This window comes from Symphodus melops (genome assembly GCF_947650265.1).
Source record: "Symphodus melops genome assembly, chromosome: 16".
NCBI lineage: Eukaryota > Metazoa > Chordata > Actinopteri > Labriformes > Labridae > Symphodus > Symphodus melops.
Window position 1 is genome coordinate 5,377,581 of NC_136706.1, and position 17,527 is coordinate 5,395,107.

The 17,527-nt window shown below is 41.8% G+C and overlaps 1 protein-coding gene across 2 annotated transcripts in view; it reads left to right on the top strand.

Moving 5' to 3' along the window:
- The window catches only part of dym (dymeclin), a 55,021-nt gene that overhangs the window by 12,181 nt on the left and 25,313 nt on the right, over window positions 1-17,527 (top strand). For both annotated transcript variants that reach the window (XM_079365092.1, XM_079365091.1), the window contains exons 8-14: window positions 26-165; window positions 8,553-8,738; window positions 8,855-9,033; window positions 10,579-10,704; window positions 10,847-10,960; window positions 11,047-11,141; window positions 15,962-16,061. In XM_079365092.1, coding sequence (XP_079221218.1) covers window positions 26-165; window positions 8,553-8,738; window positions 8,855-9,033; window positions 10,579-10,704; window positions 10,847-10,960; window positions 11,047-11,141; window positions 15,962-16,061 — 940 coding nt within the window. The remainder of the gene's footprint in view (window positions 1-25; window positions 166-8,552; window positions 8,739-8,854; window positions 9,034-10,578; window positions 10,705-10,846; window positions 10,961-11,046; window positions 11,142-15,961; window positions 16,062-17,527) is intronic.

Consider the following 17,527-nt stretch of genomic DNA (forward strand, 5'->3'; position numbering starts at 1 on the left):
GTTTTGTCTCTCTCCTTTTCTCCAGTTTGTCTCTAACCAGTCGACTGGTAAAGACGCTGCTGTACAACTTCATCCGGCAGGAGAAATGTCCGCCTCCGGCAACGCACATCTTTGAGCCCAAAGACGAGGGAGGCCTGCTTTACGGCCTGGCATCAGGAGTCGCAAGTACGAGAGACGCACACAAAACACACGACAAAAAAGCGATGCAGCAATCATTGGCACTGCTTCTGAAAACATTTTAACATTGCTGCCACTTTCTCCAAGGTCTTAAAAGTAGAGGTTACAGGATGTTTCAAGTTTTCCACAGTTTGCCTGGGTAAAGTTTAAACCACAGTTTGATTTCCTCCAAACTTAACTCAGCTCTTTGTACGTGTGACCTCTGATCATATGGCGCGTACAGACAGCCTTTTGAATACTCATGTGGCTGTTACGCCCTGCATGCGGCTTGAACCACACAGAGGCAGAATGGTGGGGTTGTTTCACCCCTGATCTGCCATCAGATGGAGTGACAGAGGCGTTATCGGGAATAAGATGTGTAACATCAGTGCAGTGTGTGTGTGTGTGTGTGTGTGTGTGTGTGTGTGTGTGTGTGTGTGGAGCTTCGGCTGCCTGCTGACACTTTGAGCCTCTAGTGCTCCTCTCGCACATACCTCGACGTTCCTCAACACCGTAACACGCCTGTTGCCTGATGCTTTTATGTGTAAACTCTGTAAGCACAAAGACGTGGTGGTGGAGGAACATTGGTTCTGCGCTGTTGCCGACCTCACTCTATAAGAGGTTAAAGTTTATGGCCTTAGTGCCAATCAAACTTGTGATATTTGTGTATGTAAGGATATTACGTTTTAATATCGTACCATTAATGGGGGGCTCTACGGATAGGACATTTTTATTTATTTCAGAAATTAAATCAAGAAGACTCGATAAAAATCCATTTTCCTCCTGTTAGATGGAATTCAGTTTGCCGTTTCTTCCCTATTAGTCATTTTATGACCTGATTGATTCCCCGGGAAGCATTGTCTTAGAAATGCAGTACACTTTGATGTTGTGATGTTGCTACAACCTTCTACATTAAACTCAAGCAGGTGAGTAGAAACGTTTCAGAAATGAAATGACAGGACCGTTATCCCGGAGAACAAACAATCAGATCCAGACATGAACGGAGAGAATCGAGTTTGTCTGATTTTTTTTTCCTCCAAAAAAACCCTCCTTTTTCCTAAGGAGTCAGAGTTAAACTGACAGCCATGTCAGACTTCTTGACGTTGATGAGCCAAAAATGAGCAGAGTGCTTGTGTATCAGGCTGGTTATGTGCTCAGTGTGTGTGTGTGTGTTTTGAATGCATGTTTGTTTGAGGGTGAGAATAGGGCCGGGTTTCCCCCGAAGATAAATGCTCTTTGTCGGTTGTTGGTGGCAGATTCCTATCAGTGAGCCATCAGCATTCAACCCAGCCTGTCTGTCTGTGGCCAGTGATCGGCCCGATGAGTTATGGTGCCCTGTCCTGTTCCATAATCCCCTAGAGCCTGTCTGTCTGCAGCCGCCTCCCTTGTACACACACGCACAGACCAACAAAGACACAAGCTCTCTTATGCTCGGCGCTCGGAGACAACACTTGTTTTTATTTCTCCGTCTCTCGGTCGTGTATTCACAGAGTCATCAGTGACAGACAGCGTTCTCATAAAGGAATATTTTCATGTTTCAATATAGTTATGGGTGCATGCATGTGTGGTAATCATTGTAAATCGTTTTTTTTTTTTTTTTACTTTACACCTTGAGTCATTATTCAGCTGCTTTAGAGGGGATTTGACTCATCACATAGGGAATGACGTTGAGGAAAGGAAGTGCAGGTCGAACCCCAACCAGGGCCAACCGCTTTGACAACTACAGCGTCCACACATGGGGTGCGACCTAACTGCTAGGCCATCCTCCAGCCTCCTTCTACATAAGGTTCACCTCCGACTTAGGGGTTTTAGTCTCATAAACTTAACACATACGCTTTTTTGTTTTCATGTCACAAGTGTTGAACTCATCCAGACTGTAATACCACAGAATGACACCCGAACATGTTTGGCTTTTCAAACAATAACACCCAAACAAACAGATTACCTAATGTGTTTGTAATTACATACCAAGCCCCTTTTTCTTTTTTTAAATATTAGATATTTAAATTCTTTGTGTATTTTTATGTTATAAACCCCATAAACTTTACTTGTATATAGTAAGTGCTACATAGTATACAACATTTGTTTGAGCTCTTCAAACGCGATCTCTTGAGCATGTACTCACTGTGTTACACATATTATTCTGGACTATGCTGTACCAGCACTACTTAATTTTTATTACCAAAATGTTCTTAAGGAAATTAATAAACCTCATGCTTTTTTTATCTAAAATCTCTCACGCGCACACATTCATTAATAGCTTGGTCGGATTTTCCCAGAAGCCAACACTGGACTCTGGCAAAGTGAAGCAGTGCTTGATTTCTGTCACCATTTTCGAGTTGGGCTTGATGTCTCTTCTTCTCTTGCTTATGAACACACTGCTGTCTGAGTCTGAGCTAGTGTCTACAGGAGGGATTATCACCCAGACTCCTAACGCAGAACTTTTCAGTCACCTCCACACCCATCTTCTCATCGTTACTCCTCTCTCGTCTCCTCTTTTTGAACTTACTTGACTTGAAGACATGTGCTCTTCTCCTCTACGCTCCCCGTTCAATCAACTTTTATGTGTCTAAAACACGGCATTAAAAAGAAAAATACAAAAGATAGAATATTTTTTGATTAACATCAAAAATGTATGTGTAAATGTACCAGCTGTGTGCGAAACAACTTTCCCCTACTGTCCAAACACATTACCATCTGCAACAAGCCGACACACAAAGCGATTATTCTTTTCAATCTAAGGTTGCCAAGGCACCAGAATTAGTAAAAGTAAAAATAAAACAGCCAATACCAAATTCAGTTCCAGGGTAATATAAAAAAAAAAAGTTTGAGAAAGCCCTGTTTAAGATTTTCTTTTGTCCTTCTTAATGACCAAAAATTACAAGCAATCTCATGCACACAGTCTTTATTGCTCAAAAACATTTGCATAGTTTAGGGGACCAAAAAATTGCCATTGTATTTAAGCGTGGAAGACAATGTCTCCTCCACCATCACCACCTGCTGTCCATGCACTTGCAAGACATGCAAGTATTACTTTTGTTTATTTCTGAGACCCCAAAAGGACTCAAACATCAGACGGGTTCATTTCAATGGACCCCAGATGCGTTCTCTCTTTTACATGTGGCAGCTTTTCATCGAAAATATCTCTGAAAATCTGTAGTTTTTTTCATATGCATGCAACTGATCTTTAAAGGTCACATAATATGCAAAATACACTTTGCCATGTTTTCTAACACTACAACCCCCACCAATTATGACAAAAGTCCAGCCTCGGTATTTTTCCTGCTCCACTTCGTCACAAATGTGCATAAACAGGCTGTTTGGAGATTTTCCATTTGTGACATCACAAAGGGCAGTAACCCCACCCCCAGGTGGGTGACACTCCCACAGCTAGCTGTTTGTTCTTTGAGTCTGCCATCTCGCTTCAGTTTCTTATTCTGTCCACTGTCCTGGCCCGAATTAAAGGCATGAAAAGCCCCAAAATCAACCACGTAAAAACGGAACTGTTCTGTTCTGAGCATGGCTGAAATTGTTTTTTTTTTTTTTTTTTTTTTTAATCTGAGTGGATTTTGAGTAAAAAACTTCACAGACGTGTTTTGGGGAGCCCTGAGACTTATTTACACATGACATTTGTGATCTTTAAAAGGATTGTTTCATTTGAATATTATTTCACAATTTCGGTGCAATTGCACTTTACTGCCACAGAGAGACCATCAGCACTGCCTCTCTAGATTTTCATTATCAAGTATTTAATTAATACAACCTCATTCTTCGCCTATGGCACGTTCTCATGTTTGAGATTTGTTTATGTCAGAAGGGTTTAAGACTGAGTTTGGGTGAAAAGGCTTGAAGGGCATGTTTTGATTTTTGCGAGATTGTAAGAAAGCTGTGTTTGTTTGTCTGTACAGCACGTCTCCCCATGTGCATTTTTGGATAATCATCACGAGTTTGGCATACTTGTCTGCCTGTGTGTGTTTGTGTATCTGCATGCTTGGCCCCTGAAGCCCATAATTCATTCACTGTTATGCAAGTAAATAAATAAGTAGCACATTCTGTCTGTATCTGTTCTCCAGTCACTCAAGTCTCTGCAATGAGGCGAAACCTTTTATTTATTTATGTTTATGATTTATTTGATCGGGATAGATACAACATACATAGACAAACTGAAAACAGCAATCCAATGCTAATATCATAGTGTTTATAGTGGATGCCCTCGAAGGGCTTTTGTGTCAATAAAAGATTAAAACAGTGAAACAAAATGTGAACTGGGTGAAGCAAGATACAATAAGACACCCATTTAGTGTGACATGGCTACAATGAATTAAACATGAGTCTGTTGCCGATCTAATCAGGAGTTGGTGGTTCTCTAAAAAGTGGTGAAGTTTGCAGTAAGTCTCAAATGATCAGGGAGCGAGTTCAAAGATACGGCTCCTTTCACAGACAGAACTGTTTGAGCAGAATGAGACTTTATAGTTGCCACTTGAAGCTGTTGTGCTGTGGCCTTGAAGTCTCTCTATGTATTTGCAGAAAGACTGTGAAGCAAGTCTCTTTAAAAAATATATATATAAACACAAACTTCACACGATGGAAGTCAGTCTCATTTGTGGAACTTACAATCTTGTGTTTTCTTAAAATGTGGCAGTGATGATGTCTTGTTAGTTAGCTGCTCTCGGCTCCATGAGAAAATCCTCAGATTACTGCTCTGTTGATTTAAACTGTGTTGTGTTTAATCAGTGTTTTTAGCTCCAGTTTGTGTCTCAGTTTTTAATGATTTGATGGTTTATTTTCAAGTTGCTAACTTCAACAGAAGTTCCTTTAAAATGTTTTTTTTTAAAATGAAGCTGTTGTCTTTAAACATAATGATGCGTGCTGTAACCATCATAACAGATGATACTAAATAAATCACTGAGGTGTAAAAAGATAGAATATGAAGGACTTTTGAATTGATGAATTAAATAAAAGTTTAAAAAAAAGTACAGATTTTGAAATGTATTTTTGACTTAAAGTCGGCTCTCTTAAGGCCTTTTTCAGCTGCTGTTTTGTTGCAAAGTTAACAGAACCTTAAGTTATATTTGGGAGAGTATAAAACTTTCATAATTCTAACTTCAAAGTACTATAAAAAAAACATAATAATAATATTGAATTATATTATATAATTGTATTGAGCACACAATGTTGGCTGTTTTTTTGTTTGTTTGTTTTTTTGGTGATGTTTTAATTTCAATAGGCTTCTATCAACACTATAGACTTCCGTTACTGTGCTCTTGATTTTGTTTGAATGAAAGTGTGATGTTTAAGCTGTCTGGCCTTCATCCAAAGTCCTCAGTCAAACTTTAAAACCTCCACTCTTGAGGTATTGTCTGTTTGTTCGCCTCAATCCATCCATCCATCCATCCAGTTGAGTCACAGTGGCAGCATGTTTGTCAAGCTGACCCAGACGTCCCTTCTAGCTGACCCTGGATAAAATCTGAGGCCTTCCCAGGCACAACTGGATATTCAGTTTGGTCCATCCCAAGGTTTCCTCCCTGCTGGACTTGCCTAGAAAAACCGCGAAAGGTAGAGGCCTATGACCCGTCCCAATCGAAAGCCTAAACCATCTCATCTGGCTCCAAGCTCTTCCCCTGATGTCTGAGGCCAACCACCAGTGCTTCTACCTGAGATCTCATTCTTTCTCTCGGTCACTTCCCAGAGCTCATGCCTGTCGGTGAGGGTTGGCATGTAAATTAATTGGTAAATCAAAAGCTTTACCTTCATGCATAGTTCAGTCACCTCCCCCCCAGTATGCACAGTATATTTTGAGTGTACAATCAGAGTATTGTTTGTTGTGTATGCTTAGGTCCTTTTTTTTTTTTTTAAGCTTCTTGTGGATACCGGCCTATACTGAAGTAAAGTAAGGCTTTCAAGTTTATTTCATGTCCCACAGTGCGATGCCTTCACTGCCCCCGAGTCCCCAGATTCTGATTTCAGCGCTCCAGGCTCTGTGTCCATGTGTGACCTTTTCTCTTCTCCTCACTTTCCCCTTCCCTTTCCTCCTCTTCACGTCCTCCTCCTCTTTTTCCACTGGGCGACAGGCCAGAGCCGGAGCAGCCTGAGCAGTGTAGCATTATTGGGTTTATGTGGTGGGCAGGGAGACAGGCCGGGGGAACCGAGCCAGACGGATAACAAACAGCACCCACGAAGGTAAAATAGAGCTCTATGAGCGTGTGTGTGTGTGTGAGAGAGATAGAGCGAGAGAGAGAGTGCAGGAAATGTGGCTGCCAGACCGGGTTCTCTGACACTGCCGGGCCAGTCACTGTGGTGCCAGCGATGAGATGAACAGGGCTCCGTCACAACTTGGCCCTCTCTGTTTCTAGAGATCTTGTTTTCCCTCACACGCTCACACTCGCTCTTCTTTCCGAAATGAAGAGTATCGTGTTTAGAAAGGAGAGACAGAGTGACCAGTACAAATGATGTCATCTCTCTCTTGGGGATTTCTTGTTGTTGTGGATGCAGTTTGTTTGTCCTTTTCTCTCAAGTATAAACCAAATCATTCTCCTCTCTGACTGGAATTGCATCCACATTTGTACACCAAAAAAGTCTTTGACTAGCCCTTTACTAGCTATTAGTGAAGTTAGAGGCAAACCAACATGTAAACCAAGGATGTTGTTTCACTTCTAAACACTCACGAGCTGCTGGCAACAAACTCTGAGTGAAAAACGGAGAGATCTAAAAAAGCCTTCGTGATGAAAGCTCTGACTGGTCTCAGGCTCACAGGGTCAAGTTGTTCCTAAACGTAGCAGGATATCAGTGTATATAATGAAATGTTCTGAACTCATGTCTCCTTATTTTATTATTCCTTTGGCTCAGTAACCGAGTAAACAAACGAGGACTTTGTAGGATGAATCAGGATGACTGTTTGACTCTCCCATCGAGGAGCGATAGTCCAAATCCAAAAGACAAACCTCATCTCCGCTTCCATTCTTCGCCACTAGATGGCGACACATGTACTTGGCTTCTCCTCAAGTTCAGTAGCTTGATCAGTGTGGACTGGTTACACACTCACACTGCCCCCTTAGCAGTACTTGGTTCGTGCATTCAATGTGGCCAGACGTTCAGGAGCCAGAGACTGTCCTCTGTGTATCTTGGTGTTCATGCTTCTCATGCTTCTTGTGACGCCTGAAAGCATCCAGCATGTCACCAGAAATTCTGCTCTCTCTCTCTCTCTCTCTCTCTCTCTCTCTTTCTCTCTCTGTGTCTACCCCCCCACCCCCCAACAACAAGGAAAAAAAAAACAAACCCCACTCCAGTCGTCCAGCAGTGCCAGTTTGTCTTTGTTCTGTGGCGCCGTCTATGTTGTTTCAAATTTCAGGTGCTGCAAAGCGCTGTGCGTGACTTGTGCTCGTTTTTTGGCCTTGATCACAGCAGTCAGTCTGCACGTTCTCTTTTTGCGTTCTTACCGCTCATGGAGCACTTTCAAGGCTGAAGAGCTGCAAATTGTGAGAATAATTAGCTATTGACACACCCGACCAAACTGCTCTTCATTACTGCAACCTGTGCAGATTACCAATCCGTTGCGCCGAGTAAAGCTGCAGTCATTGTGCTTGTGTTTTATCTTTTGGCCATTCTGCCTTTATTTGATAGGACAGATGAAGAGCGACAGGAAAGTTTGAGATGATGGGCAGCAAAGGGCTGAGGTCGGATTCGAACCCACAACCGCTGCGAAGAGAACTATAGCCTCTGCACATGGGGTGCATGACATAACCGCTAAGCTATTGGTAGGCAGCTGTCTTAAGCCCAAAAACACTTCATAGACTGCGTCACAATAAACAGCAGATAAACAATGGCAACAAGCTGAAGCAATAGAGCAATAGAAGACGAAGTGCAAGTTAATTCAACCAGGAGTAAATATTTATAAATAATCTCTAAATACAACCTGAAACAATAATATTGATCTGTAACTGCTCGACGTGTAATTGAACGGTTTCCTGGATGTGGAACGTAATAAATCGATATGGCAATATATCGCAGCCCTGACTCTTGATACAAATATTAAATTGCTTGTACCATATATTGATCTTCTCATAAAAAAAAGATATTGCATTCTCAACAGATCTACATGCCAATTTGAATCACTGCGTCACCTCTTAACACTTTACACATACAGTACATGAGTGTGATGAGAACGGAAGTGAATTGGCCGAAAAAGAAGTTGATAGTGGGACAAAGAAGCCGACGGCAAAGATGATGTCAGACGGGCGAGAAAAGAAGTCAAGAGATGAAGATTAATGGGCGGGGAAACTGACATCAAATGGCAGTGAATAAATACAGCAATCGTGCCTTTTAAGGGCATTTGATGTCCTTCAGTTAATCAGATATCATGATGCATCGTTTTAAATAAAATGTGTGTCTTTTTCCAGGTGGACTGTGGAGTGTTTTCACTTTGGGTGGAGCTGGCAGCAAAGCCGGGATAGACCAGGAGCACAACCCGTTACCTTTGTCCAATCAGAGCCTTCTGTTACTGCTCGTGCTTGCCAATCTGACAGATGGACCCGACTGGCCCAACCCCTACCGCCAAGCTATCACTTGTTTCAGGAACACACAAGGTAGCATATATGTCTCCTTTAAATCGTTGCTATTTGACTCACGTTTGTCATGCATCAGAGGGTACTAAAGGCATGAAATCCAAAAATACTGATTATTTTCTCCTCTGCCCATTTAGACACATCGTCGCTTCCCGTGGAGCAACCTCACGCTTTCCAGATTAATTTTAACAGTCTGTACACGGCGCTGTGCGAGCAGCAGCGCTCTGACCAGGCAACACTACTACTGTACACCCTCCTTCATCAGAACGCCAACATGAGGACATACATGCTCTCCAGAACGGACATGGACAATCTGGTGGGTGAGACCAAGATGAAAACCGAGCGAGGGGACTCAAATTCACACTTGTTCCTTATCCCTGTCTCATTCTGTTTTTTTATTATTATTTTTTCAGACGGTGGGAGAAAAAAAAAGAAAAGAAAAAAACAGCGAACAATGCTGTTAAAATTGAATCAAAGCGTGATTGAGTAATCCCTAACAAAACACATTATGCAGTCTGTCCGTGCACACATGGGTACAGCCATGAAATCCTTTCATCTAGTACCAATGCTACGGCTCAGTAATCAGCAAGGATGCATGCAGTGGCAGCTGGTGCTATTCTGTCCATGTGGGACGGTGCCAGTTATTCTGTATGGCAGAATGAATGTACCGAGGCATTTAGTGAATGAAAATCACTCTGAAGCTCAGCGTGTCAGCTGGAATCATATAAGTGTGCGAGACTGTCACAATGAGACTCTTAATAATAGTTTGATTAAAAGAAATAGCTGATTGGAAAGCAGTAGAAGTAAGAGTAAAAGAGTTGATTACGTGTTTAGGCTTCGATTCCGGTTCAAAAAGGGACTTGAGAGAGTGTATTTTAAACTAATTGCAAAAGAAAACTACTCATTTGGTTAAAAGGCAAACATGTTCAGGATGCAGACTTTAATGAACAGTCATCTTTTACAACTTGCATTCTCATCATATCAATCATATTTTTCAACTGCCTGTCGGTTAAATCCCTTTACGTCTGCTATCAGAATGACCTTCCTGTGTCACTTCCTATCTATAGCTGCTATAATAAAACATCATTAGCTGATCTGGATTGTGCTTATTATGTAGGGGGGCTACTAATGAGTCTCGCTACTTCGTCTGCAGAGTAATAAAGCACCGCGGCACGACAGCGTAATGAGCTAACACTGCAACACAGCGTGCTCATCGCTCACCACGCTAGTTACTAACTGCCTGCACTCCTGACAGTCTGATTCCTGGAATTAAGTCTTTTGCACACTGTTGTCATTAGTCGACCATGTTTGCCATCTGCTCTGCATGCATTTAAATGCAACATCTGTCTGCAAAGATAGTGGAGCAGCCATGATTATGTCAAATTCTGCTTGCTCAGCCGCCATCTTTAGTGCTGTTTTTCCAGTGTGTTGTTTTTGGTTTTATGTAGTACAAGTCTGTTTTTTTTATTTTTTTTATTTTTAATTTTTAAAGCTAGTTGATTGATTAAACTTCAACAAAAATCCCCGTCTTAAAACGAATTTCATGATATAAAATCATCTCCAACATCAAAAAAATGACTCTGTAGTCAAAGCCAGCAAAATAACAAAAGCGCATTCATTGGTAATTACTGAAAGCCTAAATCGAGGAGTCAGGAATTTAAAAGGCAGCATTCTCCTCAAAGACAAGAAACCCAAACTGTCATGGACACGGCTAATTTTAGCTTTAGACAAACACACGCGATGGTGGATCAATAAGGGAGCCACATCATGTCTGAAATCTCATAACGAGGATTTAATGAAGGTAATTTCTCCTCACAAACGCTCTGAGCCCTTCCTCCTTCTCTCCCACTCTACCTCCCAGGTGTTACCAATCCTCGAGATCCTTTATCACGTGGAGGACAGAAATTCTCATCATGTCTACATGGCCCTCATTATCCTCCTCATCCTCACCGAGGACGACTCCTTTAACCGCTCCATCCACGAGGTGGTGAGTATACAATATATATATAATATATATAATATAATGTTTGTAATCCAGGTATGTCCACTCCTCCCTTCTCTTCTTGCATTATCTGTGTAGTGATGCTTTTTTTCCCCTGAATTTTAACGACCTCACTGTTTCATTTCAGGTGTTGAAAAACGTCCCGTGGTACACAGAGAGGTCGTTGACAGAGATCTCACTCGGCAGTTTGCTCATCTTGGTGGTCATCCGCACCATCCAGTTTAACATGACGAGGACGAGGGTAATTTAAACGTATAGTATATTTACACACACTGTTTTTGCAACAGGCCACATTAAACTAACGTCCGGTTTGTGATTCCTCCCTAGGATAAGTACCTCCACACCAACTGTCTAGCTGCACTCGCCAACATGTCGGCCCAGTTTCGTTGTCTCCACCAGTACGCTGCCCAGCGCATCATCAGGTGAGGACGCAGCACAAATGCCTGGTAAAAGTAGGGGTAAGAATTCAGGAGGAGCTTTAGTGTGTAGGATGTTTGAAATGTATTTGTGCTTTTTGTGCCTTTATTTTGAGATAGAACAATGAATAGTGTGAAAAATCCGGGAGAAAGAGAGAGGTTGGGGAATGACGTGGGGGAAAGCAGCTACAGGTTGGAATTGAACCTGGGCTGCCCGCTTGGACGACTATAACCTCCGTACATGAGGCGCGTGTAACACTACGCTTCTGTCGCCTCTAATAGAATATGTTACTGGTGAACTTCTTCCATCATTAATCCATTTTCTATGCAGTCTATTCCTGGACCCGTAGTCCATTTATCCTTTTGAAAACGATCAAATATTATCTCAAGGCAAAGCACATTTTAACGACAAGGCAACTCAAAGTGCTTTACACAAGACATAATATCTTCACCTAAACGTATGAATCTTTCTATACTGAATGAGATCAATATCAAAACGTCTGATGATGAAAAACAAGTTTCAGCATTGTTCTGTTCTCTGATCAAAAAACTAATCTTATTTTTTGCAAAACTTCTCAGATGAAAAAGTGATCTACTTTAATGACTTAGTTACATTATTAAAATCTAAACACACTCACAAGTCTGTCATGTGTGTTTTAATCCACTTGGTAAAAAAAACCCTCTCAGCTTTGTTTGCCGTTTTTCTCTCTCTCTCTCTCTCTCTCTCTCTCTCTGCTTTGGCTCCTCACAGAGGAGTTTCTGTTTTATCCTCGTGTAGTTTTAAAAGAAAACCCGTCCTGCTCTCTGGTGTGAACTTAAGCTCTTCTGTCTCTGTCCGTGTGACGCAACGACAACAAAAGAAACAAAACAGAGGGAGATTGCCCAAACAGCAGGGTGGAGAGTATAACTCACTCACAGACGCACTGATTCATATTGAATCACATTAAATGTTGTGGTCACATGAAACTTCTGCCGAGTGTTGTGCTTGCGTAGGAACAAACTTTATGTAACGTGAAGTAAGAGAGGGAAATGTTGTAGCTCGTAAGAGATGCAAGACGTGAGTGGACAAAGTCCAAACCACACACTCTCTCACACACACACGCACATACACACACACACACACACACACACACACACAAACACAAACGAGTCATTCTTGTCTGTTGTGGACTCCAGGCGCACAGGAAGAAATGTTTCCTTCCGTGAACACGTGCACACATCCACGCACACTCAAGGCTCCTCTTATCTCCCCGCCTGTGTCTCCCTCCGTATCTGTGACTCTGTGCTGTTTTGAGTCAGGGAGGAACACTGTCTGTGAATGCGTACACGTCTGTCGAGATGTAGAGCATCTGACTCCATGTCTGACGATAATGATAATGATGATGAGTGTGATGGCCCAGGCTGGTCTGAGCTTGGCTGCTTGAGATGATGGGAATTTCCTGCCAGGAATTTCCAACTGTCTGCCAGGCAGAGCTGAACTGTGCTCCTTTAATTGACTCTCACAGAGAGTTGTTGTCTTATTTACAGCCAGAAAAGGTTTTGATTTTCCCTCACTTCCACCACACTCATCTTTACTTATTATTTCCTATCCGTCCTCTCTGCTCTATCTTTGGGCTGCATTGTTCCTCCCTCGTTTGTTGTTGCCTTCAATATCAAGAGTCTCTGCTGCCGACCGCACATCCTCACACGTCTCCTCATCCACTGATTATTGGGATGTGTGCAGACGGAGTGTTTCCCGAGCTCATGGTGAAAACACCTCGTTTGTTCTCACCACAGTCCTGCGCTCACATATTTATCCGGAAAGATTGTACAGTTCAGAAGGTGGATCTTGGAGATTTGTACCCAAAAAATATTATGAGAATTATTTCTTCAAACACCTGTCCTCTAAGTGTCCTTTAAATTCATTTGAAATAATAGTTAGACTTTATTGGCTTCTGTTAATCCAATTTCCAATAACAGACGAGTAGAAAAACAGGCAAGAAGAAAAACAGGGGATGTCGGTGGTTGGTGTGCGCCCTACATTCACGGAAGCTGTGGTCCGCTAGGCAGCCGGCCCAGGTTCCTTTCCCGCATGTTGTCTCTCTCTCTCTCTCTCTCTCTCTGTCTCTCTGTCTCTCTGTCTCTCTGTCTCTCTGTCTCTCTCTGTCTCTCTCTCAATAATATATTTACACAACAGAAATTGGTTACAACATGATTACATTGATGTGCTGAAACAATCCATTAAAGCTAAACTCAAACAGCACCATTACTACTCAGACGTGTCATTTTTCAAGCATCGTCTCACATGATCACTGCTGCCACCATTATTTCCTCTTTCCACGTTTTCACTGAGAGGGTTTTTGGCTCTCCAACACTTGTCACTAAGCCAGTAGCTAATGCGCTATGTGAACACTTTACTCAGGCAAAGCAGTTTCCTCGCCAACGAGATGTAACTTTAGTGTTTGGGTTAGCTGGACTGTCTAAGCAAAAAGTTCCGGAACATTCTTCCGTAATTGGAAAATCCTCGTGCATGATAAGTTTTTGCTTTCAGTCATTTCAAATGTCTCACTCTCTCTTTGACATATTTACCATTGTTGGAGAAGACCCTTTATTGTTTCGTCTTTTGTTTGACTACTACTTTTTTTTCTGCCCAGAAAATTCAGAAGTACATGCAGAAACAAAAACAAAAAAACAACAGTAATAATAAAATAAAAAAATCCATAGTTAACTTTTTGCCAAGGTGTTTATGCAATTACTTTATGAAAAATTATTCAAAGCAGCACACAGAATAGGAGCGTATTCATGAATTCCAAGAACAGGACTAATGTTTTAGGACGTCAGCATCAGTAAAATGCCTTCATGTATTATATACCAACAAAGGTGTTTGATATTCAAATCCACTTTTTTTTTTTCTAAATGTCAGAGTTGTTCCTAAATCTTGAGCAGAATTCTAATAAAAACATTAAATAGAGCAGAAATGTTTTCCAACATTAAAATAGATGTTAACACACATGCATGTCACTTCAGACATACAAGCGTCTCAACAGAGAGGTCTGGCATCCATGCACTGTGTGTGTCCAGATACTGAAGGAATCCTTTCAGGCAGCAGAGACATGATCATTGTGTCAGGCTGGACCACATGTGTCATGAATCAGTCATAACTGATTTCGGGATTAGGACGGCAGTGTGGAAATCTGTGTGTTTTCGCCGTTTCCTCAGCCGTGTCCATCAGCGCCTTGACCTACCTGAATGATGTGACAGAACAACCAGTCACAGGCTGCTTTTATGTCCGCAGTCGTCCCAGGTGGAACTTGGTTGGTGGTCTCTCAACTGAGAAGAAAAAAAAAAGAAAAAAGAAAAGTGGACTAGATACGACAACAGGTCCCATTAAGCAGTCATGTCTACTGGGACTTTTGACATTAGGGGTCTGTAGATAACAAGAGGCCCTCCTCATAGCTGCTCAGAGAACTCCATTCAGCTATCATTGGGCCAATTAGCTCAGATAACCGATGCTGAGAGACTCGACGTGTGTGTTTTGAGGTGCTAACAGATGGACAGGTGTAGCTCTAAGAGGCTTAGCTGACTTTCCCCAGCCCTTTGCTGTCTTTGAAGCGAATTTATTCCGCTTTTTTTTTTTTTTTTTTTTTTCCCTTGATTGAAATGCACATTAAACATTCATCACCCTGGGGGGGAGGGGGGGGGCGAGTAATTTAAAAAGTTTTAATTAAAAAGAAGGTCACTGATAATCATAATAAGAAACAGCAATATATAAGAAATAAAAGCATCAAAAGAGGAGTGTGTAGTCGATGAGAGAAGAAAAGGGCTTTACATGGGGAACATATTCCATAATTTGACAACCAATCACAATTCGTAGCTGTTTCTGTTTTCAGGATCAAAAAAGTAGACCGCATGACTACAAGTTATTTTTTTGCACAGGTATTTCTCAAAGCCAAACAAAGAATTATAATAAAGTGTTTTGCTGCTGCACAAGCAAGCAAGCACGCTGAGCGAATCAGCTCACCGTGACGTCAACACTGTGCCGTATATACGGTGCGTGTGTGTGTGTGTGTGTGTGTGTGTGTGTGTGTGTGTGTGTGTGTGTGTGTGTGTGTGTGTGTGTGTGTGTGTGTGTGTGTGTGTGTGTGTGTGTGTGTGTGTGTGTGTGTGTGTGTGTGTGTGTGTGTGTGTGTGTGTGTGTGTGTGTGTGTGTGTGTGTGTGTGTGTGTGTGTGTGTGTGTGTGTGTGTATCGACTCACCCTATAGCTACTCAAGGTCGCTCAAGCATACTCTAGGACTCTGAATGTACGTCTGTGGCCAGCCATCACATGCAATCATGCAATCACAGCCAGACAACCGTACACACACACACACACATACATATATATTTATATACATCATCATACAATAAGCATGAAGTCAGTCAGCCAACCAGCAGGTCAAGTGGCAGACTGAGCGTCAGTAGAAGCATACGTACTGGAAATGTACGGAAAAGCTGTAGAAAAGTCATGATTAAGATTTGAGTCTCATTTCTAAAAGTTTCTTCTGCCAACTTCTTGATTATTTAGTTATTTTAAGACTAATTGTTGTTAATGATTTTTGTAAAGCCTCATTTAGAAATCAAAACAGGACGACCTTGTTTCATACATGTGTGTACAAAGGTTCTCTTGACATTAAAACTGAGCTAAGGAGCTTTTTTAAAATAATATTCACAGCACATTTATTACTGGCCAATATTTGCGGTATAGAAAGTGTGCATTTACGTTCTCTTTGGTTTCCGAAGGAATGAATCACTTCTCTGCTGTTGCTGCTCTGATTTCTTTCCCCCCTTCTCTTTGTTTCCCCTGCAGTTTATTTGCTTTGCTTTCCAAAAAGCACAACAAGGTTTTGGAGCAGGCAACACAGTCTCTGAGAGGCAGACAAGGAGACAACGAAGCCCTGCCCGACTATGTGAGTAACACTCTCTCTCTCTCTCTCTCTCTCTCTCTCTCTCTCTCTCTCTCTCTCTCTCTCTCTCTCTCTCTCTCTCACTCTCTCACTCTCTCGCTCTCTCGCTCTCTCTGTATCTCACTGTCTGTCTGTCTGTCTGTCTGTGCTCAGATTATTATTATTTTAAGTGGCAGTATTTTTCTAATTATGTCTACTTGGATAAGGAACAGAAGTGCGGCGAGGTGTTTGTGTCTGTTAAGTTTGTGTAAGATTACAATCTAAAGCTCCTGTGAGAAGTAATGAGCTGGTTATGAAACGTACTGATTTTTAAAAGTGAGGCGGTAGTCCACAAGGGGCACCAAAATCAACACAAATCAAAAGGTTGTTCTTCCTTTAAAGTTCGACACTCGGGGTGGGAAAATGTTTGTACATATCGAGATTCTGATCTTCTTAGATTTTAAATCACCACGTTTCAAAATGGTTTTTTTATTTGCATTGAACTATTTGCATTTATCAGCTGTTGTTAACATTCTTTGATATAGCTTTAATAAATGCACAGTGATATGGTCTTCCACACTTGCATCTACCTTCTACAACTCCCCCTTCATGCTTCCGGCAGCCGTTTTGTGGACCAGTTCCGGTACTCGCTGGGATATCTTGCACAGTTTGATGCCGTTTTGCATATTCAGCGTGGTGGAAAGCATCAGATTTAAGGGCCGTTGCTGCAGGGTAGCAGTCTGCAGCTCTGTCTGCTCCAGCCTTTTGTCTCCTGCTCATTACTTTTGCAGCTCACGTCCCACACGTTTAATTTGTTCTGCAATAGAGTCTCCACATGTTGAATAATATTTGATGAAAGTATTGAGCGTATAAAAAAAAGAAAAAGAGAGAGAACATTTGAACGTCACTCACAGTGACGGCAAAGTAATATTGAAATTCTCTGAATCATCAGTGTTAATCTGAAATTGAAATCTTAACAGTAGCGCTGCAGTGAGTCACTGGCGGAGCCTAATCCAATAAATTCATCATGATGTTTTCCTCACTCACGTATGTATCGATCTAAATAGTTGCCACGCCCGTCTAATAAGTGAACTCTGTTGACTATTATGATAAATAATGATATCTTTATTCATTCATCTTTGCCTTTAGGGTCGCCTCTATACATCTCAGTCTGGCTGTCTTATTAGATTTGCATGGGTCAGAATAAGTGTGTGTGTGTGTGCATTAACATATTTGTGTGTGAGCGGGCGGGACGGAGTTGTATTAGGGGCCCCCATAGATGCCCGAAGGTGTTGGGGAAACGTGAGTGTATTTGAGCGCTCCTTCAAGCGTGTAGAAGACTGTCTGATGAGGCCTCTTATGAACAGACATCCATGCACGCGTACAAAGGTACACACCCACATAAACATGGGAAACGCAATTATCCATCTATGTTTTGATGCTTCCTGCCTTCAGGGCTTATTTTAATGCTCGGCGTTATTTACAAACAT